The 23,443-nt window shown below is 46.1% G+C and overlaps 1 protein-coding gene across 1 annotated transcript; it reads right to left on the bottom strand.

The window, feature by feature from the left end:
• Window positions 1-9,638: 9,638 nt before the first annotated feature.
• Window positions 9,639-21,200, bottom strand: FAM167A (family with sequence similarity 167 member A). The gene is made up of 2 exons (XM_033145152.1): window positions 20,713-21,200; window positions 9,639-10,074 (listed from the first exon to the last, which is right to left on the bottom strand). Exons 1-2 carry the CDS (start codon window positions 21,166-21,168, stop codon window positions 9,811-9,813), a joined length of 720 nt encoding a protein of 239 aa, XP_033001043.1. The 5' UTR covers window positions 21,169-21,200; the 3' UTR covers window positions 9,639-9,810.
• Between the last annotated feature and the right edge of the window lie 2,243 nt (window positions 21,201-23,443).

Below are 23,443 nucleotides of genomic sequence, written 5' to 3'. Positions count from 1 at the left end.
AGAGGGGAAGTTTTTATTTGGAAGAGGGTGGTAATTAATCTTATGTATCACATACCCTCCAACATTTCTCCAATGAAGATAAAGGTAAAGGTAAAGGGACCCCTGACCATTAGGTCCAGTCATGTCCGACTCTGGGGTTGTGGCGCTCATCTCGCGTTATTGGCCGAGGAAACTGGCGTACAGCTTCCGGGTCATGTGGCCAGCATGACAAAGCCGCTTCCGGCAAACCAGAGCAGCGCACAGAAATGCCATTTACCTTCCCGCCGGAGCAGTGCCTATTTATCTACTTGCACTTTGACGTGCTTTCGAACTGCTAGGTGGGCAGGAGCTGGGACCGAGCAACGGGAGCTCACTTCTGCAGTTCTGTGTCTCTTGAATCTGCTGAGAGCTCCCTCTTGTGCATGGGAGCTGCCGTTTCGGAGACTTAATCAGTGTCACTCATTTGTGCAAATCGGAAATCAAGGAAAAGACGGTTCTGATCCAGCCTCCATCCTGAGATGCTAGTCTTCTATATGTGGGGATTATTATTATTATTATTATTATTAGGAGCTTTCCACCATTTGCACTCCCACCTCAGTTCTGAAGTGGTACAGCCCTCACACAAGCCCCCAAACTCGGCGAACACCAAGCTCGAGGCATCTAAGCCAAAGTAAAATTGTTTCTGGCTAACAACTTGTTATGTAGCCTAAGCCAATTAAACAGCTTTTTTGCAAAGCTCTTAATAAGCCATAATCTCTTTAACTCCACCATCTGAAAGCCTTCTGATCATCCAGCCACTCACTTGATCTTGGTGCCGCCTGAAATATAATATCCTGCCGGCACACCCTGAAGCCTCCCTTGGGCTCTGTCCATCATTCATTGAGGGCGAGCTCCCGTTGCTCGGTCCCAGCTCCTGCCCACCTAGCAGTTCGAAAGCACGTCAAAGTGCAAGTAGATAAATTGGAACCCCTCTGGCGGGAAGGTAAACGGCGTTTCCGTGCGCTGCTCTGGTTTGCCAGAAGCGGCTTAGTCATGCTGGCCACATGACCCGGAAGCTGTCTGCAGACAAACGCTGGCTCCCTCGGCCTATAGAGTGAGATGAGCAACCAACCCCAGAGTCAGGGGTCTCTTTACCTTCACCTTTTGCTTGAAGAGCTGCCTGGTCTAAGTCCAGACTGCAGAGAATGAACCATAAGAATGGAGAGCAGGAGGGACTGTGAGGTTGTCCCTCCACAATTAGCACCTAGGCAGCAGACAGAGGCTGTGTAAACACCATTGCTTACTCCAGCTCTTGTGTGTTGGCACCACTGGTGTTTACGAACATAGGAAGCTGCCTTATACTGAATCAGACCATTGGCCCACCTAGCTCAGTATTGTCAACACGGACTAACAGCAGCTCTCTGAGCTTCCCAATAGCGGCGTTTCTCCCAGCCCTACTTGGAGATGCCCGGGATTGGACCTGAGACCTTGTGCATGCAAAGCAGATGCTCTCCCTACTGAGATATGGCTCCCCACTCCCCATCTGAGCTCGCCACAATCCATAGATATCTCGTAGCTGCTTGAAAAAATACTCAGGTTTCACATTTCCCCAATCTTAATTCCAGTTCTTCACATTTCCAGATTAGCTTGCGATCGATTCATGTATTCATTTTGAAATAGTCCTCACGAAAATTCACAGGCATTTTAGATCTCGCCCAATATGCACATTCTTGTATGCAATGGTGCCAAGCAAATTAGTGCATAGTGTGCTATTTTCACTAATGTGTGTCTTTTAAGGAACACTTCAGCCCAGTACGTGGGTTTCTGCATTTGACTGGAGAACTGCATTGCAAAATTCGTGTTTGTGTGTTTGTTTCTCCACAGGGGGGCAATTTGATTTTTTAGGGGGGGGCAATTCAAGAATGAGTTATTAACAGTGAATGGCCTTTTAGGCTTCCTCCAGATGAATAGGAGTTCACTTGATGAATAATCAGAATTATATGTCACCGGGGGGTGGGGTGGCAATCAGGATTTTAGAGATGCTTAGGTGGAGCATGGCCAAACAAACAAAGGTTGGGGACCACTGATCAAGTTCAATCCCCAGCAATGCAGAAATCTTTCACCCAAAGTGGGGCTCAAACTCACAACCCTGAGATTAAGAGTCTCTACCGACTGAGCTATCCCTCGTCATGTGAGTGGCTCTGTTTCAATTTGCACACCGTTTTGAAACTTGTGATTTAGGTAGGTTCACTCTTAAAAAACCATCTTGGCCGCCTCTTAGTGCAGACCCAGCCTGAGTTTCCACATCCTCTGCACGCCATTGGCAGGGCTGGCAGCAACAGCAGCAAATATGTTAAATGCTTATCATAATTTTTTTCTTTGGTTAATTGTGGTATTTTAAATGTGCATTTTATATTTGACTTCCTTTAGTCATGTTTTATTTCGAAATCTTTAAGATAATGCCTTAGTTTTTGTTAATCATGTTGTTTTGAAGGCATACTTTACATTTGACCAGGGCCGGATTTACCGGTAGGTTTGATTAGGCTACTGAAGGTAATGGGGCCCTTTATATGTCCAGCTTTATATGTTGTCACTGTTTTTGGTGTTAAATAGATGATAATTTATAGACCTAATAGGTATCTAAAGCCATCTGCACATAACAAATAGGAGCCTACACAACACAAAACACTGTTGCTATAAGTAGGTTTTATTTTATTTGTTTTTTATCTTATATTTTGGAAATGTACTTCCAGTTTTTTTTTCTTTAATTTTTTTGGGGGGTCCCCAAGAGAGTGGGGCCCTAAGCTATAGCTTGTTTAGCTTATAAGTAAATCCAGCACAGCATTTGACTTTCTTCAGGAATTTTTTATTCTCCTTCTTCGGAGGTTTTAAAGCAGAGGTCGGGTGGCCATCTGTCATGGAGATTTCTGCATTGCTGGGGGTTGGACTAGATGACTCCCGGGTCCCTTCCAACTCTGCAATTCTATGATTCTGTTCTGGATTGTTTGATTTGATGTGTTGTAAACCGCTTTGATGTTGTTTTCTTTAACCATATAATAATATGGTATAGAAATCATCCTCATCAAACAGAATTCTTCTTCAGTCTTATCCTTAATAAATGGAGCAATCACTCTTTGGGAAAGCACCCTTTGAAACATGTCAGTTGTCTTAAAGAACTGTGTTCTCTTCCAGGAGCCAATTGTCTCCTTCCAAGGCATGATGTACTGAAGATCGCTCGCAGCTGCGCTCCTGATCCTTGAAGCGAGCAGTCAGAAAACGTGAAGCTTTTGAAACTGGGCCAGAAGATAATTTGCAAGGTAGGAGGGAAGAGCAGAGCCTGCTTGAGCTGGCAAGTCCAAACTCCCAACGATTAGGAGTAATCGTTGTGCAACGGCTTTCCATTGCTGTGGCCATGTACGAAACAAAAGATGGGCCAGGCTGTTGGTGGGACAACCACTCCGGGCAGAGATTGCATGCCCCTCCACTGGTCCATTAGAGATTGTTGTTGTTGTTCAGTCGCTCAGTCATGTCCGACTCTTCGTGACCCCATGGACCAGAGCACGCCAGGCACCCCTATCCTCCACTGCCTCCCGTAGTTTGGACAAACTCATGCCAGTCGCTTCGAGAACACTGTCCAACCATCTCAATCCTCTGTCGTCCCCTTCTCCTTGTGCCCTCCATCTTTCCCAACATCAGGGTCTTTTCCAGGGAGTCTTCTCTTCTCATGAGGTGGCCAAAGTATTGGAGCCTCAACTTCAGGATCTGCCCTTCCAGTGAGCACTCAGGGCTGATTTCTTTAAGGATAGTTAAGTTTGACCTTTTTGCAGTCCATGGGACTCTCAAGAGTCTCCTCCAGCACCATAATTCAAAAGCATCAATTCTTTGGCAATCAGTCTTCTTTATTGTCCAGCTCTCACTTCCATACATTCCATTAGAGATACAGAAAACCAAATCGGTGGTCCAGTGCTACCTTTGGGACAGAGCAGAGCATCTCAGCCAGGGGTGGGGAACTTCAGACTCAGGAGCCAAATGCAGCCCTCTAAACAGGGGCCAGCAAACTTTTTCAACAGGGGGCTGATTCACTGTCCCTCAGACCTCGTGGAGGACCGGACTATATTTTGGAAAGAAAAAAAAACCGAACGAATTCCTGTGCCCCACAAATAACCCAGAGATGTATTTTAAATAAAAGGGCACATTCTACTCATGTAAAAACACGCTGATTCCTGGACCATCCGCGGGCCGGATTGAGAAGGTGATTGGGCCTTAGGTTGCCTACACATGCTCTAAGCATTTTGAGCTGGCCCTTAAGATTCTCCCCAGACCAGCTTAGTCATGCTAGCCACATGACCCGGAAACTGTCTGCAGACAAACACCAGCTCCCTCGGCCTATAGAGCGAGATGAGCGCCGCAACCCCAGAGTCATCTGCGACTGGACCTTACGGTCAGGGGTACCTTTACCTTTACTTTTAAGGGGTGATCCAGATCTGGGCTTCTGAGGTGGAGGCACCGCAAATCAGGTTGCTGGGCTGAATCAAGGTCTCCCATAAACAAAAGGAATAAAACCTGAGCTTAATGACAAACCATGCAATTGATATCTGTATAGTCAGACCATTGGTCCATCTAGTTTAGTATTGCCTGCACTGACGGACAGCTGCTTTTTGAGGGTTTCAAAGAGGCTTTTCACCCATTTCCAACCCTACCTGGAGATGCCAGGGCCTGAACCTAGGATCTTCTGCATGCAAAGTAGATTCTGTAACACTGAACTATGACCTCGGCATATCTCTGTCCATACCTTGAAGTTAGGGGCAGAACCGGCAGGTGCAATGCTAATCCCTTGTGCAGGGAGTGCCCATCCCTTCATGTAAATTCATCTGCACAAAATGATTTCTTGTTGAGACATTGAGAGATGCAATAGCAAGGATCCTTGGAACCACTGCCTCAGCTGAAAGACAAACCAAGGCTGTGTGCACATGACCATTTAATCCAGCTCGAGCATGCTCCCACGGCTGGCGTTTGAAGCCAGGTGCTCATGATGTTAGTCACGTTCCATAGGTTTCCTGTAGTGCATTCATTCCTTCATTCATTCATTCATTCATTCATTCAATTTATATACCGCCCTACACTCGGAGAAAGACTCTTGTTTGGTGCCTTCTCCCTCAGACTGGCTTCCATCCAAGTTGAAAATGCAAGTCACAGCGAAGCTGAGGGATGTACATTTAAGACAGATGCTGCACATGTGCAGATGACAATAGGAGTCATCAGCCCAGTATACCTGAAGGAGCGTCTCCACCCCCATCGTTCAGCCTGCACACTGAGTTCCAGCGCCGAGGGCCTTCTGGCGGTTCCCTCCCTGCGAGAAGTGAGGTTACAGGGAACCAGGCAGAGGGCCTTCTCGGTGGTGGCGCCCGCCCTGTGGAATGCCCTCCCATCAGATGTCAAGGAAATAAACAACTATCTGACTTTTAGAAGACATCTGAAGGCAGCCCTGTTTAGGGAAGTTTCTAATGTTTGATGTTTTATCGTGTTTTTAATATTCTCTTGGGAGCTGCCCAGAGTGGCGTAGAAAGGCCCAGCCAGATGAGTGGGGTATAAGTAATAAATTATTATTAAATTATTGTGGCAGGAGGGGGAGACACCTGTGACTCTTCACCAGCCTGGCTCACCTCCGCCTCTGGACCTCCCTCCTCCTGCATCCAACCAGTCCTTGGCACCACACATCTCACGTTACTGGCCGAGGAAGCCGGCGTACAGCTTCCGGGTCATGTGGCCAGCATGACTAAGCTGCTTCTGGTGAACCAGAGCAGCGTATGGAAATGCCATTTACCTTCCCACTGGAGTGGTACTTATTTATCTACTTGCACTTTGAAATATATTATTATATATTAATAATAATAATAATAATAATAATAATAATAATAATAATAATAATAATAATAATAATAATTTTGGTGGGAAGACGCAAATCTACTGAAGGGTATAGGATGAAGAACATCCTCACCCACCCTCTTTCAGGTCCATATAGGAATGTAAAAAAGCAAATTGAAATGCAACAGGGGGGAAATGACCTCTCTGTGCTCTATGCCATTAAGGTGTGTATAGCCCAAGACTGAAACAAATTCATTTGTGTATTGTTTATTGAGTTTTCACTGCACTTTTTTCCATTGCCTCCAATGAAACACAAAAAAGAGAAGACTAAGTTCCTGATTCCAATGGGAAATGATTTTTTTAAAATAAAAAAAATCCCACACATATGTCAAACAGACACAAAGCAGTATCCATGTTCCTGGTGCATTCTGTGAAAAAAACAAAGACCCACCCTTGTGGATTTTTATTCTTAGCAAAGAAATTTGACACTGGTTTCCAAATTTGCAAAGTTCCTGGAAATTCAAACGCCGGTTTTTGTGCAAAGCAAACCAAACAGGGTGAGAGCAGCTTGAATGTAAGCGAGCACAATCGTTGCAACGTATCCCCGACTGCAACAGCTCTATAAAGACTTACCTGACTGTAAGTCCCATTGAACTGAATGGGGATTAACTGTGAGCTAACATGTACAGGCTTGTGCTGTCACAAGGGCAGGAGCCAAATCTTTGGGAGTGTTGCACTTTTGGGGCTGCCCAAGAAAGTGACAGTTGGTCAAGATCACCCAGGGACGTAAAACTGGTGGAGATGGTGGGACACAAAGAATATTTGGGGTATCATAATTATGATGGGAAGGCCTGGATGAAGAGGGTGTACATAGGTGGTTTCAGTAAGGCGTGGAGAAGCTGTAGTTCTTTGGGTGTTGCTGGACACTCTCAACTTCTCTATGGTGCCCAGCTGGGTCCCGTCTCCAATTTTGCAGCACTAAAACTTGTTTTTGTTGTCGTCCGACTCTTCGTGACCCCATGGATCAGAGCACACCAGGCACCCCTATCCTCCACTGCCTCCCGCAGTTTGGCCAAACTCATGTTAGTAGCTTCGAGAACACTGTCCAACCACCTCATCCTCTGTCGTCCCCTTCTCTTTGTGCCCTCCATCTTTCCCAACATCAGGGTCTTTTCCAGGGTCTTTTCTCTTCTCATGAGGTGGCCAAAGTACTGGAGCCTCAACTTCAGGATCTGCCCTTCCAGTGAGCACTCAGGCCTGATTTCTTTAAGGATGGATAAGTTTGATCTTTTTGCAGTCCATGGGACTCTCTAGAGTCTCCTCCAGCACCATAATTCAAAAGCATCAATTCTTCGGCGATCAGTCTTCTTTATGATCCAGCTCTCACTTCCATACATTACTACTGGGAAAACCATAGCTTCAACTATATGGACCTTTGTCGGCAAGGTGATTCTCTGCTTTTTAAGATGCTGTCTAGGTTTGTCATTGCTTTCCTCCCAAGAAGCAGGTGTCTTTTAATTTCGGGACTGCTGTCACCATCTGCAGTGATCATGGAGCCCAAGAAAGTAAAATCTCTCACTGCCTCCATTTCTTCCCCTTTTATTTGCCAGGAGGTGATGTGACCAGTAGCCATGATCTTAGTTTTTTTTTATTTTGAGCTTCACTAAAACTAGTACAATCCAAATTTCTAAGATCAGGCCTTCAAGTCCCAAAATGTAAGAATAGAGACAGGCTTCACAAAAGGGGAGGCTGGAGTGTGAGTGACCATACTCAACTATTGGCTCAATCTTAATTCCCCCCTTGGCTTTGCCCCACTAACTATGCATGATGATTTTCAATCCACATGGAAACAGGCAGTGGCAACTAAAATCTCATCCCTGGGCTTCTCTCCAGGTCTTCTACTCAGCATGGGATACGGTCAAGCCAAAGCAGTCATTAAACAATGTGTTAGCAGACACAGAGCGCCAATTGGCTTTAGTCAGGACCCCAACTTTTATTGCCAATGAATCCACCGGGTACTCTGGACAGCTCTTGTCACCCCGACCGTTTGCCATGCTAGCTGCCGGCACTTCTCACTGTTTCCCACAGGCTGCCTTACACTGACTGAGACCATGGATCCATCTAGCTCAGGCATCCCCAAACTTGGCCTTCCAGATGTTTTGGAAGTACAATTCCCACCATCCCTGACCACTGGTCCTGTTAGCTAGGGATGATGGGGGTTGTAGTCCCAAAACATCTGGAGGACCGAGTTTGGGGGTGCCTGATCTAGCTCAATATTGTCTATACTGGACTGGTAGCTGTTTTCCCCTCAGGTAAAGGATCAGCACGTTGGGGGTTAGTTTCAGAGGGAGAAAATGAAGAAAAAACTGGCAGAAGTGTATACAATTCTATATAAATGGGTGGAGCACTCTTCTCTCATTGAGAGGATCTCCTTATGACTAGGGGCGTAGCAAGGGGGGGTGTAGGGGGCGGTTTGTCCCATGTTCCATAATGGAGGGGGTGACAAATTATCAAGGAACAATTACTGCCCTACTAGGGCGGTTCATTAAAAAACTTTTTTTTTTAATGCCTGCTCCGAAGGTCTTATCTTACTATACTAGGGATTATATAGCTATATATGAAATTTCATGCATATCGGTTAATATCTTGACCCCCCTCCACCAAAATAGCTGTTCACTTGGCTGTTTTCCTATGTCGTGAAGGCTGAAATTTCAGTTCAGTGGAGCACTTACTGCTCCCAACCCTAACCCTGTGGAAAGCCATCTAATTAGACTTTAATTTGATTTTGAGATTTTTTAGGAGGCAATTTATTTATTGTTTGATTTTATGCCAATGTTATGTATCTGATGTTAGCCACCCTGAGCCCGACTTCAGCTGGGGAGGGCAGGATAAAAATAATTTATTATTATTATTATTATTATTATTATTATTATTATTATTATTATTACTTGTTATTATTCCTTTGTAAGAAAATATGAATGTTATGTACTGAGTTGAATAGGATCCAAACTGCAGCAGTCTGATTGGTCCTAGAACAATAGGATTGAGATTGCAGCAGTCTGACTGGTCCCAGAACAATAGGATTGAGATTGCAGCAGTCTGATTGGTCCCAGAACAATAGGATTGAGATTGCAGCAGTCTGATTGGTCTGCAGGAGCCACCCAATCCAGCTCCAGGTGGAAGTGAATCCGCACTCTGATTGGCATACAGGAGTATCCCGGAATTAGCCAATCACATGGGGCCCATTGTGTAAATAGTGTATATAAAGCAAACGTTTTGGGGAAACTACATTCCTCACTACTATGAGCTGAATAAAGAGCATGGAAGTCACACTGGACTCCGAGTATCTTTCAATGAAATAACGTAAAACCATTTTTGCGGGGGGGGGGATCAATGGGGTGGGTGACAAGAAATTTTCCGCACTGGGTACCACCTGACTTTCCTACGCCTCTAACTATGAAAATGATGAAATGGACAGGAACAGGACAACAAGCTTACTTCTATCACTTGTGGCAATGCGGATGCCGATAAGGTCACAGGTGGTGAGGAATTCCACAAAGGCAGATTAATCGGGCAATGCATGAAGGACCCCTTCCTTATCTTGGCACCAGTGACAATTCAACTTCCACTGGATGTCCGTGTCATGATACATCTCTTCACACCCTTGTCCCAACCACGGGGAGGGGAGACTGTTTCTGAATGAAAGCTTTGGGTTAGGGTAGCCTCCCTGCCTCCCCTTGAGGGAGCCTGGCTGTTTTGTACTCTCCATCTTTCCTGCAAAGCACTCCGTGAACATGATCGTGACTGTCGCCATACTGGATCGGTGGAGGAGTCCTTGCCAGATCTGCTCCGCCTTCCCTCTTGGTCCTCCGACCTCACCTGCCTTCCCCTGCCGAGCAAAAGGACCAGCAAGCTTCTCCTCCTCTCCGTTGGCAAGGCCGCCCTCCATGCCCGCTTCTGCCCCTCTGCCCTCCCATCCCCTCCCCTCTAGCAAAGCGAGAACCGGCGGGAGTTGATGTTCATCTTTGTCACGCCAATGAGCTTGAGTGGGGTGGAGAGGCTGAAGGAGGACGTCAGGGGGAAGTCGCACAGGAGGTCGGAGAGCTCGTCCCGCTCCTCCAGCTCGTAGGTGGCATCGTTGAGCATCCGCCGGTGGAGGTGGCAGGTCTGCTCGATTTTGAGCTTGTTGATGTCGCTGCGGAGGCGCATCAGCTGCCGGGCCAGCTGCTGGTCCTGGAGACGCATTTCCATCTGGAACACAAAAGGCAGGCAGGGATAATTTCATAGTCAAATGGCATGAGCGGTTGAAGAAGACCCTTCGAGTGTCCCTACTTTCCAGGGACAGTCCAAGATTTACAGAAGCCCATCCAGGTTTCTGATTTGATCCCTGAATGTCACACTTTTCCTTAGGACGTCCCTATTTTCATCAGAGAAATGTTGGAGGGTATGGAATATGATTTGATCCTAGAATGTCCCACTTTTCCTTAGGACGTCCCTATTTTCATCAGAGAAATGTTGGAGGGTATGGAATATGATTTGATCCTAGAATGTCCCACTTTTCCTTAGGAAAAGTCCCTGTTTTCATCAGAGAAATGTTGCAGGCTATGAAATATGATTTGATCCTAGAATGTCCCACTTTTCCTTAGGAAAAGTCCCTATTTTCATCAGAGAAATGTTGGAGGGCATGGAATATGATTTGATCCTAGAATGTCCCATTTTCATCGGAGAAATGTTGGAGGGTAAGATTAAAGCGGCAACTTTAACCAGGAAAGGGGGTGGGGAGCAAATTGGTCTATTGGATTTTTATTCTGCCCTCCCTCCCCAAGGGAACCCAGGTGCCAAACAGATGCACAATTTAAAAACGAAGCAGAAAAAAAACATTCTGAAATGGAACAAAACATTCTAAAGATAATTACAGTTAAAACCTTTTTAACGTTCCATTTTAATTGTTGTCACCCACCCTGGGGCCTTGGGGTGAAAGGCAGCCAAGAATATTTATTTATTGCACACTTTTCTTCCTTAAGGTCCCGGGGTGATTTGCAACATCAAAGCACAATGTTAAGAACAGTTTGAAGCAACTTGCAATCACAAGAATAAGCCGCGTCCTAAAAACGTACACCTCAAGCATCAAAAGCCAGGGTGAGGAGGTGTTTCTTCAACCTTCTCCGGAAGCTGTATAATGAAGGCACTAGGTGCACCTAGTGAGAGATTTCACTTTCTTGGGTTCCATGATCACTGCAGATGGTGACAGCAGTCATGAAATTAGAAGACGCCTGCTTCTTGGGAGAAAAGCAATGACAAACCTAGACAGCGTCTTAAAAAGCAGAGACATCACCTTGCCGACAAAGGTCCGTATAGTTAAAGCTATGATTTTCCCAGTAGTAATGTACGGAAGTGAGAGCTGGACCATCAAGAAGGCTGATTGCCGAAGAAATGATGCTTTTGAATTCTGGTGCTGGAGGAGACTCTGGAGAGTCCCATGGACTGCAAGAAGATCAAACCTATCCATTCTTAAAGAAATCAGCCCTGAGTGCTCACTAGAAGGACAGATCCTGAAGTTGAGGCTCCAATACTTTGGCCACCTCATGAGAAGAGAAGACTCCCTAGAAAAGACCCTGATGTTGGGAAAGATGGAGGGCACAAGGAGAAGGGGATGACAGGGGATGAGATGGTTGGACAGTGTTCTCGAAGCTACTAATATGAGTTTGGCCAAACTGCGAGAGGCAGTGAAGGATAGGCGTGCCTGGCGTGCTCTGGTCCATGGGGTCACGAAGAGTCGGACACGACTGAACAACTGAACAACAACAACAACAAAGGTGCACCTCTGTAGCGAAGGAGGTCCACAATTTAAAAGCCACCACAGAGAAGGCTCTCTCCTGGACCAACACCACGCTTAGCCTCTGTTGTCGTACCTCGGTTGTCAAACGCCTTGGTACTCGTATGTTTCAGCTCCCGAACAATTGAAACCCGGAAGTGAGTGTTCCGGTTTTTGAATTTTTTGGGGAAGCCGAATGTCCGATGCAGCTTCCGGGGCTTCCGATTGGCTGCAGGAAGCTCCTGCAGCCAATCGGAAGCCGCACTTTGGTTTCCAAACATTTTGGAAGTCGAACGGAGTTCTGGAACAGATTCCATTCAACTTCCAATTCAAAGTGTTGGTGCTGTATTGTTGACAATTCAACAGTTCAAAGTGTTGGTGCTGACCTTGAAAGCCCTAAACGGCCTCGGTCCTGTATACCTGAAGGAGCGTCTCCACCCCCATCGTTCAGCCCGGACACTGAGGTCCAGCGCCGAGGGCCTTCTGGCGGTTCCCTCACTGTGAGAAGCAAAGCTACAGGGAACCAGGTAGAGGGTCTTCTCAGTGGTGGCACCCGCCCTGTGGAACGCCCTCCCAGCAGAGGTCAAAGAGATAAATAACCATCTGACATTCAGAAAATACCTGAAAGCAGCCCTGTTTAGGGAAGTTTTTAACCCGTGATATTTTAATGTATTTTAATATCTGTTGGAGACCATCCAGAGTGGCTGGGGGGACCCAGCCAGATGGGCGGGGTACAAATAATAAATTATTGTTATTATTATTATTCCAAGGTATGACTGTATTGAGAAGGACTCTCTGATTGTGGCACCTGAGAGGGGATGTAAAAGGAGGAGACAGTGTTTTGGGTATTTGGGGGCCGAGTCACTTAGGGCTTTAAACACTGACGTGAGCGCCTTGAATTGGGATCAGAAACACACTTCCAACCAGTGCAGCTATTTCAAAACTGGACTTCTATGAGATCTAGAATGGAAACCTAGCCAGTAATCCGGTGCTGCATTTTGGACAATCTGAAGTTTCTGAGTCACCTATAAGAGTTATTGTTATTTATTGATTTCATAGAATTTATACGTGGCTTGAATGCAAAACAACAACAACAACAACAACAACCCTCCTCAAAGCGGTTTACGAATAGGGGAAACAAGAAAAACAATTAAAAAATTACCCTTTAACACATACGAAAGTTAAAATACTAAAATGGAATTGCGTCGGCTTTCTAAACAGGAATGTTTTTAGCAGGTCCTGAAAAGAATACCATAAAGATGCCTGGTTGGACATTATTATTATTATTATTATTATTATTATTATTATTATTATTATTATTATTATGCTCTGATTATGAGGGAATCTAGATCTTATGGAAAAAGTAGTTCTTGACTAGATGGCCCCGATTCTTGTGCCTCTATAGCCTTACAACCTTATTTTCATCTGCAATGGGACTCTGCCGTTGTTTTGCTGAAAGGAGAGGGGGGGAAATGGGGATCAGTTCTTCAGCAGCTCCAGCACACCGGTTTCCAAACTTTCCCAGGGAGATAAAGCTTCCCGCCAGCTTTCATTTGCTCTTTCAGGATGGGAAGGGTCTCTCTCCCCCATTGTAAAACAAAACACAAAAAAGGAGTCGGTGTGGAGCTGGTCTCCACATGATAGGAGCATAAAGGGGCAACGGACAAAGCCTTGTGATGGTTGACAAAAGGATTACAGCTCTGACACGGAGGAAAGTCGCCCACACTGAATTCCTGTCCCCTGGCTTCAGACTTGGTGCTCGGTTTCTCAGATAAAAAGACTGAGTTTCTCGCACATCAGATTCTCCTTTGGCAATAGATGAAGAACCAGCAACAGGTTGATTGTGGTGCAGAAGGCAGCATTCTGGGCCAATGAAGCTGGCCTTTGTATACCATGTTCTTAATCATAGAATCATAGAGTTGGAAGAGACCCCAAGGGGCATCCAGTCCAACCCCCTGCCAAGCAGGAAACACCACCAAAGCATTCCTGACAGATGGCTGCCAAGCCTCCGCTTAAAGACCTCCAAAGAAGGAGACTCCACCACACTCCTTGGTAGCAAATCCCACTGTCCAACAGCTCTTACTGTCAGGAAGTTCTTCCTAATGTTTAAGGTGGAATCTTCTTTCTTGTAATCTCAGGGCCATAGGTTCGATCCCCTCCTTTGGGGCAAAAGATTCCTGCATTCTGGGGGTTGGATTAGATGCCCCTTGTGCCGCTTCCATCTCCACAATTCTATGATTCTTCTTTTTTTATTTTAAAATAAACATTATTCATATTTCAAATCTTACAAAAAAGAGTAAAGATTAAAACAAATACATTATCTTTCCCATTCCCATTGTCCCCCCCTCCACTCCCCTCCCCTCTGCCCCTCACCGGTACATGATGTTATTTACTCAATATTTGACAAAACAAAATAAAAAATTCTTTCCAGTAGCACCTTAGAGACCAACTAAGTTTGTTCTTGATATGAGCTTTCGTGTGCATGCACACTTCTTCAGATACACTGAAACAGAAGTCACCAGGCTAAGAAAGATAAAGTCAATATTTGACTTTATCTTTCTTAGTTGTGTTATTACTTCCATTATCATTATCCTATATCCGTTATTTTCCTTAATATTTTCCCCTGTTCTGTTTATACCAAATCCACCAGAATATCAATATCTGAACAGTATACCGTTAAATAGTCTTTCACTCCTTCCCATTCCTTTATTATTTCTTGATTGGAACGACCTCTAATATTAGCTGTTAATTTTGCCATTTCCACCAATTCGCACATCTTACCTCTCCATTCTGATATTGTTGGAATTTTCTCTCCTTTCCAGTTTTTTTGCGATTACTAACCTCGCTGCTGCTGAAGCATATAGAAATACCTTTATATTATTTTTGGGGGGAATTTCGTCCGAAATCATGCCTAATAAAAAAAGATTCTGGTTTTTTAAATAAATGTAATTTTAAATAATTTTATTTAATTCCTCGTATTTCTCATTCCAGAATTTATTTATTTATTTGCATATATATAGAAATACCTTTATATTATTTTGGGAATTTCGTCCGAAATCATGCGTAATAAAAAAAGATTCTGGTTTTTTTATAACTGTGATTTTAAATTTTTAAAAAATTAATTCCTCGTATATCTCATTCCAGAATTTATTTATTTCTTTGCATCCTCACCATACGTGATAAAATGTGCCCACCTCTTTTTTAACATTTCCAACATTTCTATGGTTTTATTATCCTTCTTCTCTCTCTCTAATTCATGGGATTACACAAGGAAAGAGGGCGGAAAATTCTGAGCTGAAAATAAGTGTGAAAAAGCAGAACCTATTTTTTCCTCCTAACTTGTACATAACTCTAATCTGCTTTATTGCACCATGATTTATGAAACCATGGTTTAGTGTTAGATATGAAGCCAGCACCAGTTCCCCACTGATCTCACCTGTTCCTTTCATCCAGCCCCACCCTGCCCACCCCACCTCAGATTGGTTCAGTGCTCAACACACTTAACAAACTACAGCTCCCAGAATTCTTTGGGGTAAGCCATGGCTGTTCAAAATGGTAGCCTAGTCCTTTAAATGTACGGTTGTAAATGCGACTCCCTGGTCCTGAATGGGGTAACTGTGCCCTTGAAGGACCAGGTGCGCAGCCTGGGAGTCATTTTGGACTTGCAGCTGTCCATGGAGGCGCAGGTTAATTCTGTGCCCAGGGCAGCTCCATCTGGTATGCAGGATAAGACCCTACCTACCCACAGACTGTCTCACCATGCTGTAGTTATCTCCCGCTTGGACTACTGCAATGCGCTCTACGTGGGGCTACCTTTGAAGGTGACCCGGAAACTACAACTAATCCAGAATGCGGCAGCTAGACTGGTGACTGGGAGCGGCCGCCGAGACCACATAACACCAATCCTGAGAGAGCTATATTGGCTCCTAATACGTTTCCAAACACAATTCAAAGTGTTGGTGCTGACCTTTAAAGCCCTAAACAGCCTCAGCCCAGTATACCTGAAGGAGCGTCTCCACCCCCATCATTCTGCCCAGACACTGAGGTCCAGCTCCGAGGGCCTTCTGGCAGTTCCCTCCCTGTGAGAAGCGAGGTTACAGGGAACCGGGCAGAGGGCCTTCTTGGTGGTGGCGCCCCAGATGTCAAGGAAATAAACAACTATCTGACTTTTAGAAGACATCTGAAGGCAGCCCTGTATAGGGAAGTTTTTAATGTTTGATGTTTTATCGTGTTTTTAATATTCTCTTGGGAGCTGCCCAGAGTGGCGTGGGGAGGCCCAGCCAGATGGGTGGGGTATAAGTAATAAATTATTATTAAATTATTGTGGCAGGAGGAGGAGACACCCGTGACTCTTCACCAGCCTGGCTCACCTCCGCCTCTGGACCTCCCTCCTCCTGCATCCAACCAGTCCTTGGCACCACACAGAGGTAAATTTTACATTCTCACTGCACTGACATTTGTCTCTGGCTCTGCCCATGCCAGTCGTGTGGCTTCTGGAAGGCTGGCCAGAAGGAAATGTGGTCCTCTGCATGAACTAAAGTTCCCCCACTCATGGTAAATGGCAATGTGTACAACGTGACAGCAGGTGGCGCTGTGGTCTAAACCACAGAGCCTAGGGCTTGCCGATCAGAAGGTCGGCGGTTCGAATCCCCGCGACGGGGTGAGCTCCCGTTGCTCAGTCCCTGCTCCTGCCAACCTAGCAGTTTGAAAGCACGTCAAAGTGCAAGTAGATAAATAGGTACCGCTCCGGCAAGAAGGTAAATGGCGTTTCCGTGCGCTGCTCTGGTTCGCCAGAAGCGGCTTAGGCATGCTGGCCACATGACCTGGAAGCTGTATGCCAGCTCCCTCGGCCAGTAAAGCGAGATGAGCGCCGCAACCCCAGAATCATCCACGACTGGACCTAATGGCCAGGGGTCCCATTACCTTTACCTTTACAACTTGACGTCAGCATGCCGGCAGCCCTCCCTGTTGTTGTTGTTGTTGTTGTTGTTGTTGCTGCTACTCCTTCTGCTGAACAGACTCCCCCCCCCCCCAAAGTCCTGCTCCAATGGTGCCACCAGCTCTGCAGGGCAGTCTGGAGGCATGCAGGGAAAAACCCAAAGATTTCCTGCTGCCTGTCCTCCTTTCTAAATTCAGCAAAGGGCCCCGGTCAGCATTTCCATTAAATCAACGGAGGCTGGCATTATAATCACAGCCTCTGTTCGGTCTCCAGGCTGCACACAATTACAGCAGGCATTAACATCGATTGGAAGGAGAGGCACAAAACGGCTATTAAGCTATTTTGACCAAGAAAGTACAGGAATTCAGCGAACGGATCAGGTGATTTTCTCTAGGCCACCACCACCCGTCTCCTCTTCATGGGGGGGATGGTGCTCGGGCCATAGCTCAGCGGTTAGTGCACCCACATTGTGCGCAGAAGGTCCCAGGTTCGATTTCTGACACCTCCAGCCAGGGCTGGGAATGGGAGACCACCTGCCTTAAAACTCTGGAGATCCACTGCCAGTCATGGAATCATAGAATTATAGAGTTGGAAAGGAACCCAAGGGACATCTAGACCAACCCCCTGCAAGGCAGGAATCTCGACTAAAGCATCCATGACAGATGGTCATCCAACCTCTGTTTAAAAATCTCCAAGGAAGGAGAGTCCACCACCGTCCGAGGAAGTCAGTGTCACAATGCCTGCAGTGCCACATCGGTTGGCAATGTTTTTCGTTATTTAAAAGTTATTTAAAAGTCCTCATGGAAGTCCAATGGCCTTTTAAAAGCATTGCAGGGTGGGGCTAGATGACCCATGGGGTCCCTTCCAATTCTGCAACTCTAGGACTCAATCGTTTTCATGCAAATTGCTCCTAACATACATATCTTTAGTTACAGGTAGGTAGCCGTGTTGGTCTGCCATAGTCAAAACAAAAAGAAAAATGCAAAAATTCCTTCCAGTAGCACCTTAGAGACCAACTAAGTTTGTTCTTGGTATGAGCTTTCGTGTGCATGCACACGTTATACATATCTTTGTATGCCCTATTTGCCTAACATGCACATTTTTGCAAAGCTTCCCCTTAACATAATACTTGTTACTATTGTCACTAATATATGCAAATAATAATAATAATAATAATAATAATAATAATAATAATAATTTTTTATTTATGCCCTGCTCATCTGGCTGGGTTTCCCCAGCCACTCTGGGTGGCTTCCAGCAAAATATTAAAATACAATAATTCATCAAACATTAAAAACTTCCCTAAACAGGGCTGCCTTCAGGTGTCTTCTAAAAGTCAGATTGTTATTTCCTTGACATCTAATGGGGAAATAAAATAAAAAATTCCTTCCAGTAGCACCTTAGAGACCAACTAAGTTTGTTCTTGGTCTCTAAGGTGCTACTGGAAGGAATTTTTTTTTTTATTTTGTTTTGACTATGGCAGACCAACATGGCTACCTACCTGTATCTGATGGGAGGGCATTCCACAGGGCAGGGACCACTACCGAGAAGGCCCTCCACCAGGTTCCTTGTAACCTCACTTCTTGCAGGGAAGGAACCACCACAAGACACTTGGCGCTGGATCTCAGTGTCCAGGCAGAACGATGGGGGTGGAGACGCTCCTTCAGGTATACTGGGCTGATGTCATTTAGGGCTTTAAAGGTCAGCACCAACACCTTGAATTGTGCTCGGAAATGTAAAAAGGTAAAGGTAAAGGGGCCCCTGACCATTAGGTCCAGTCGTGTCTGACTCTGGGGTTGCGGCGCTCATCTCGCGTTACTAGCTGAGGGAGCCGGCGTTCAGCTTATGGGTCATGTGGCCAGCATGACTAAGCCGCTTCTGGCGAACCAGAGCAGCACATGGAAACACCGTTTACCTTCCCTCCGGAGCAGTACCTATTTATCTACTTGCACTTTTGACATGCTTTCGAACTGCTAGGTGGGCAGGAGCAGGGACCGAGCAACGGGAGCTCACCCCGTCGCGGGGATTAGAACCACTAACCTTCTGATCAGGGGTTTAACCCACAGTGCCACCTGCGTCCTTCTCAGAAACGTACTGGGAGCAAATGTAGGTCTTTCAGGACCAGTGTTATATGGTCTCGGCAGCCACTCCCAGTCACCTGTCTAGCTGCTGCATTCTGGATTAGTTTTAGTTTTGCACACTTTAGTCTAGTATATGCACTCCCCCCCCTTTTTGCACACATTACTTTGCCGGAGAATGGCATTGCAAAATTCAGAGAAGTGCCGATTTCAGAGGATGCCTCGGCTATGCTTGGTGTATGGTTTCCGAAACTGTGAATTGCATAGATTCACCCTGAAATGCAAATCAAATTTCTCCTTCCTCTCTACTGACTCATCCCAGTTCTTTAAGGATTGCACCTGGGAGCTTCTACATGTGCATATGTAGAATACGTGTTCTCCCTGTTGCTTCAGAGGGCAGTGCCAGAACCAGTCATTGGAAATGGCAGGGAAGCAAATCTCAGCCAAATTTTAACAGGAACTTTCTAATGGTAAAAACATTGTTAGGCAGCTGAACTGGCTGCCTTCGGAGGTAGCAGGTGTTCCTTCGATGCATGCATTTATTTGGCCCCTGACAGGGATGCTGCCATTGGCCTCATATTGATCAGGATGTTAGACTAGAATCATAGAATCCTAGAGTTGGAAGAGACCACAAGGGCCATCCAGTCCAACCCCCTGCCAAGCAGGAAACACCATCAAAGCATTCCTGACAGATGCCTGTCAAGCCTCCGCTTAAAGACCTCCAAAGAAGGAGACTCCACCACACTCCTTGGCAGCAAATTCCACTGCCGAACACCTCTTACTGTCAGGAAGTTCTTCCTAATGTTTAGGTGGAATCTTCCTTCTTGTAGTTTGAATCCATTGCCCCGTGTCCGCTTCTCTGGAGCAGCAGAAAACAACCTTTCACCCTCCTCTCTATGACATCCTTTTATATATTTGAACATGGCTATCATATCACCCCTTAACCTTCTCTTCTCCAGGCTAAACATACCCAGCTCCCTAAGCTGTTCCTCATAAGGCATTGTTTCCAGGCCTTGGACCATTTTGGTTGCCCTCCTCTGGACACGTTCCAGCTTGTCAGTATCATTCTTGAACTGTGGTGCCCAGAACTGGACACAGTATTGCAGGTGAGGAACTCCAAGATCCCTCTCAATTATACAAGATTCCATGAATTCATGAGCTATGATCGCTCTCCAGATTTTTTTTAAGCCACATTGTTGAGGTTATCTCTTTTCTTTTCTTCTAGTTATAGTGACGCAGGGGAGTTCAGAGACAGAGTGAACCTGTATGCAATTTTATTGCAATCTCCAACTTGGAATGAGTTCCTTAAATGCTGCTGGAAGGAGTGTATAAAGTTATGCATGCCAGCCAGCTTACTGCATAAAGGACAGAGAGAAATAAAAGAAGGAACAATAGAGGGAAAGGAACAAGAAGGAAGGGGGGGAATGGAAGGGGGGGAAATGTTCAGACTGTAAGCTCATTGAGAGCAGAGGCCTATTTTTGTTTCTCCTTTTCTTACAGAATGATGGCTCTGCATGGATAAACGAACAAAGGGAAAGAGAAAAAAAGAAAGAAAGAGAGAGGGGGGGAGGGAGAGCGTTGTGTGTTTTCTGTGAATAATTGTGACTAAAGAGAGGTGAGATATTTCTTCTTCCCTTAGGCTGAAAACCAGCGCACACACATAAGAAACTAGACCCATTGAAGTCAGAGGAAAATGCAGCACTTACTTCGAACCTGTCACTATTTGAGGGTGATATTTAATCACATGCCGGCAAGTTCAGGCTGCACACTTATTGCTGATGGGGAGACCTTGTGCAACAGACCTGTTTTCCCAAGAGGTCAAACTTTTTGCAATAAGGAAAGTGCTGTGGAAACGCACTGGCAAGTGCAGGATAACACTTGTTTTCACACCAAGCCATCTAACTCCCCACAAACAAATCAGAACGGATTCTCATTAAATAGCCAGCATCGTCTAAACCTCCCTGCAAAGAAATCAGGGCGAATGCTCAATAAACTGGAAGCGACGCAGAGGATTGTGCAGTTAAAAGATTAATAAACACCAGCGGGAACCAACTTACCAGTTCTTTCCTGAGCCAGTTTAGAGCCTCATCAATATTTCCAAAGCCACTGATTTTCTCCTGGGTCACCACCGGAACTTGCTCTTTCAGAGAGTCTCCATTGATACGAACTTGCACCTCTGTTAAAGGAACGCTTTCCTCCATTGGTTTCTCATCCCGGCTGGCTTCTTCCCCTGCAGGAGGCTCCGGGTGGCTTTTCCATGCAATCCCCTCCAGCTGGGCCTTCCACTCCAAATAGGAGGGTCTCCTCGTCTCCAGCCTCAGTTTCTCCGTCAGAGCTTTCAGGTTCCGCAAGTGGTCGTCAGGAGGAGCGGGGCCTCCCATCTCAGGATCGGCACCGTCCAACATTTCTTCTATCTCAATCTTAGGAGCAGACACCTTACTTTCCGGCGGAATGCCATCAACATCCATCAAGGGGTTGGCAGAGGGCTCCAAGATCCAGGGAACACCATCCATGCAGGGATCAGTTGCTCCAAATTTCCTTTGCTCAGAGGTTGGAGAACCTGGGAGTTCGTGCTTTCGCCGCTGAATCCAATAAACCCCCTTTAGCAACACGGGACAGCATCTAAGCAGGAACACAAAGGCACATTGTTGGTTTTCAGCCGCAAATTGTCAAAGGGGGGGGGGAGGAACAGACGAGCAACCAGAACTTCCTTATATGACATGAACTTGAGAAAAATGGAAGTGAAAGCCTTCAGCCTAAACCGTCTCCCCAAGAGAATTCACCGCGGTTGTCTGGTGATGTTCTCAGGCAAGAGCAGACAAGCTTTCTCTAGCTTCCCCGGAGAAGGCTTTTCCTGCTGCAGAGAGAGACCTGTCAGGCACTGTGCTCAGGGCGAAGAAGTGGATTACTAAGGATGAGGTCAGAGGGAGAGAAGAACGGGAGAAATACTGTAGCAGAGTGTTACACAATTAAAAAACCCTTATCTTGTTACCGCACTTAACGCGATCTCAGCTTTGCATTGCTGAGCCTCGCTACCTGGGAGGCAAGGAAGGGCTGGTGTAATGGCTTATGGGAGCCCACCCACGAAAGCGATTAACAGGTGAAGATCTTTATTTGTTTCTTCATACTTCAAGCCTGCCCTGAGAGTGCAGGGAAACTAATATGGCACAATAACTCTATTTATTTTCATTGAACAACGGCATTCTTGCGGCGTTGCCAAGAAGGAAGATGGCATTCCAGAGATCTGGGGAAGCAAAAGGTTTGTGTACCTTGTGCCTAAATGAGGCTAAGATGGGGGACATTTGGGAGGGAGTTCCAGAACGGGGGGGGAGCCATCACCAAGAATGCCCTGTCTCGTGTTGTGGCCCGTCCAACCAAAGCTATAGCCAGAGGGAAAGTGGGGCATCTCTGCAGATGTTAATGGTTGTGGGGAGACGGTTTGGGAGAAAGTATGCACAGGTTTAACGGTGTGGGATGAGCACTACCTGAGGGAAAGCACTTGTGAGGAGCCTGGGTCCATTTTTGTGCGCTGCTGCCTACCAGATCCAGCATACATAGGGTGAACAGCTGTCCAAGGCAGTGCCTCTGTGATGCACCAAGTGTGATACTAAACGCACACTTAGGGTCGCACTTGGAGTAAACTCAGAATCCTAGGGTCCCCCTGCTTGCTCTGCCAGCACCATGTCACTCACTGCAGACCCAGGCCATCAAGTCCAACCTCCATCAACTGTTGACACACCTGTTGTTGTGATATTATTACAAGCCGAGCTGCAAAAGCCTCAGCAGCGAGGCTCACATGACTGTGTCTGTTTTTCATCCTGTGGGAAAGCCACTAGTCCTAACAGCTTTCCCACACACGTGATGTTTTTGTACTGTACTATTGTATTTTACTTTCGGTTCTGGCTCGAGAGATGCTAGACGCTTTTATGGAGAGCTCTGGCTATCTGAGCTGGCAAGCAGAGACATCCTCTGCATTTTATCTGCAATAAAGTAGCTTTTAGCCTTAATGGCTTGTGTGTGTTGTTCTTCTCGCTGGAGAGCAATCGCATATTATCAATGTGCCCCTGGACTCGAGTAGCCAGGAGGGCACGCAGGCTTCGTCCCTACCTGGGGGTCAGTCTCACAACTTGCCCCCCGGGACGTTTCATAACACCTGTACCACCATCATTTGCAGCAGTAGAGGGCGGGGGGGGGGCAGGAGCGGAATGAGCCCATGGAGAAATATAATCAGTCAGTCAAGCCCTAGCTGAAGATGCTGGAGATGGAACCTGGGACCTTCTACATGCCAAGCAGATGTTCCACCCATGAGCAACATAGGAAGGTGCCTTTTACCGAATCAGGATCATTAGCTCATTAATGTCAACACTGACTGGTAGCAGCTCTAAAATTTCAGATGGGGAGACTTTTCCCAGCCCTACCTGGAGATTCTGGGGACTGATCTTGGGACAGTCTACAAGCAAAGTGGATGCCCTACCAGGGTAGACCCTCCCAGTCTACCTATTTGCCAGGGACAGTCCTGGATTTACAGAAGCCCTCCTGGCTTCTGGTTCGATCCCTGAATGTCCTGATTTTCCTTAGGACATCTCTATTTTCAATGGAGAACTGTTGTAGGGTATTGAATAGGACACCCTTATTTTCATTGGGGAAATGTTGGAAGGACTTTCCTATTTTCATCCGATCCCCAAGCCATCTGAAGTTTTTTAATGTTTAATGTTTCATTAAGTTTTTATATACCATGTTGGAAGCTGCCCAGAGTGGCTGGGGCATCATCATTAAATAGGACACCCC

The sequence above is a fragment of the Lacerta agilis genome, chromosome 3 (assembly GCF_009819535.1).
Source record: "Lacerta agilis isolate rLacAgi1 chromosome 3, rLacAgi1.pri, whole genome shotgun sequence".
In the NCBI taxonomy this organism is placed as follows: Eukaryota; Metazoa; Chordata; class Lepidosauria; order Squamata; family Lacertidae; genus Lacerta; species Lacerta agilis.
The sequence above is the reverse complement of the archived record's forward strand: the minus strand, read 5'-3'. Positions and strand labels throughout refer to the sequence as shown.

Bases quoted from the DNA above. Each gene is read 5' to 3' on its own strand.
- FAM167A (XM_033145152.1), bottom strand. From the start codon at position 21,168: ATGGATGGTGTTCCCTGGATCTTGGAGCCCTCTGCCAACCCCTTGATG. The intron at 10,075-20,712 runs GTAAGTTGGTTC...TTTGTGTTCCAG, and splicing joins ACTGGCTCAGGAAAGAACTG to ATGGAAATGCGTCTCCAGGA.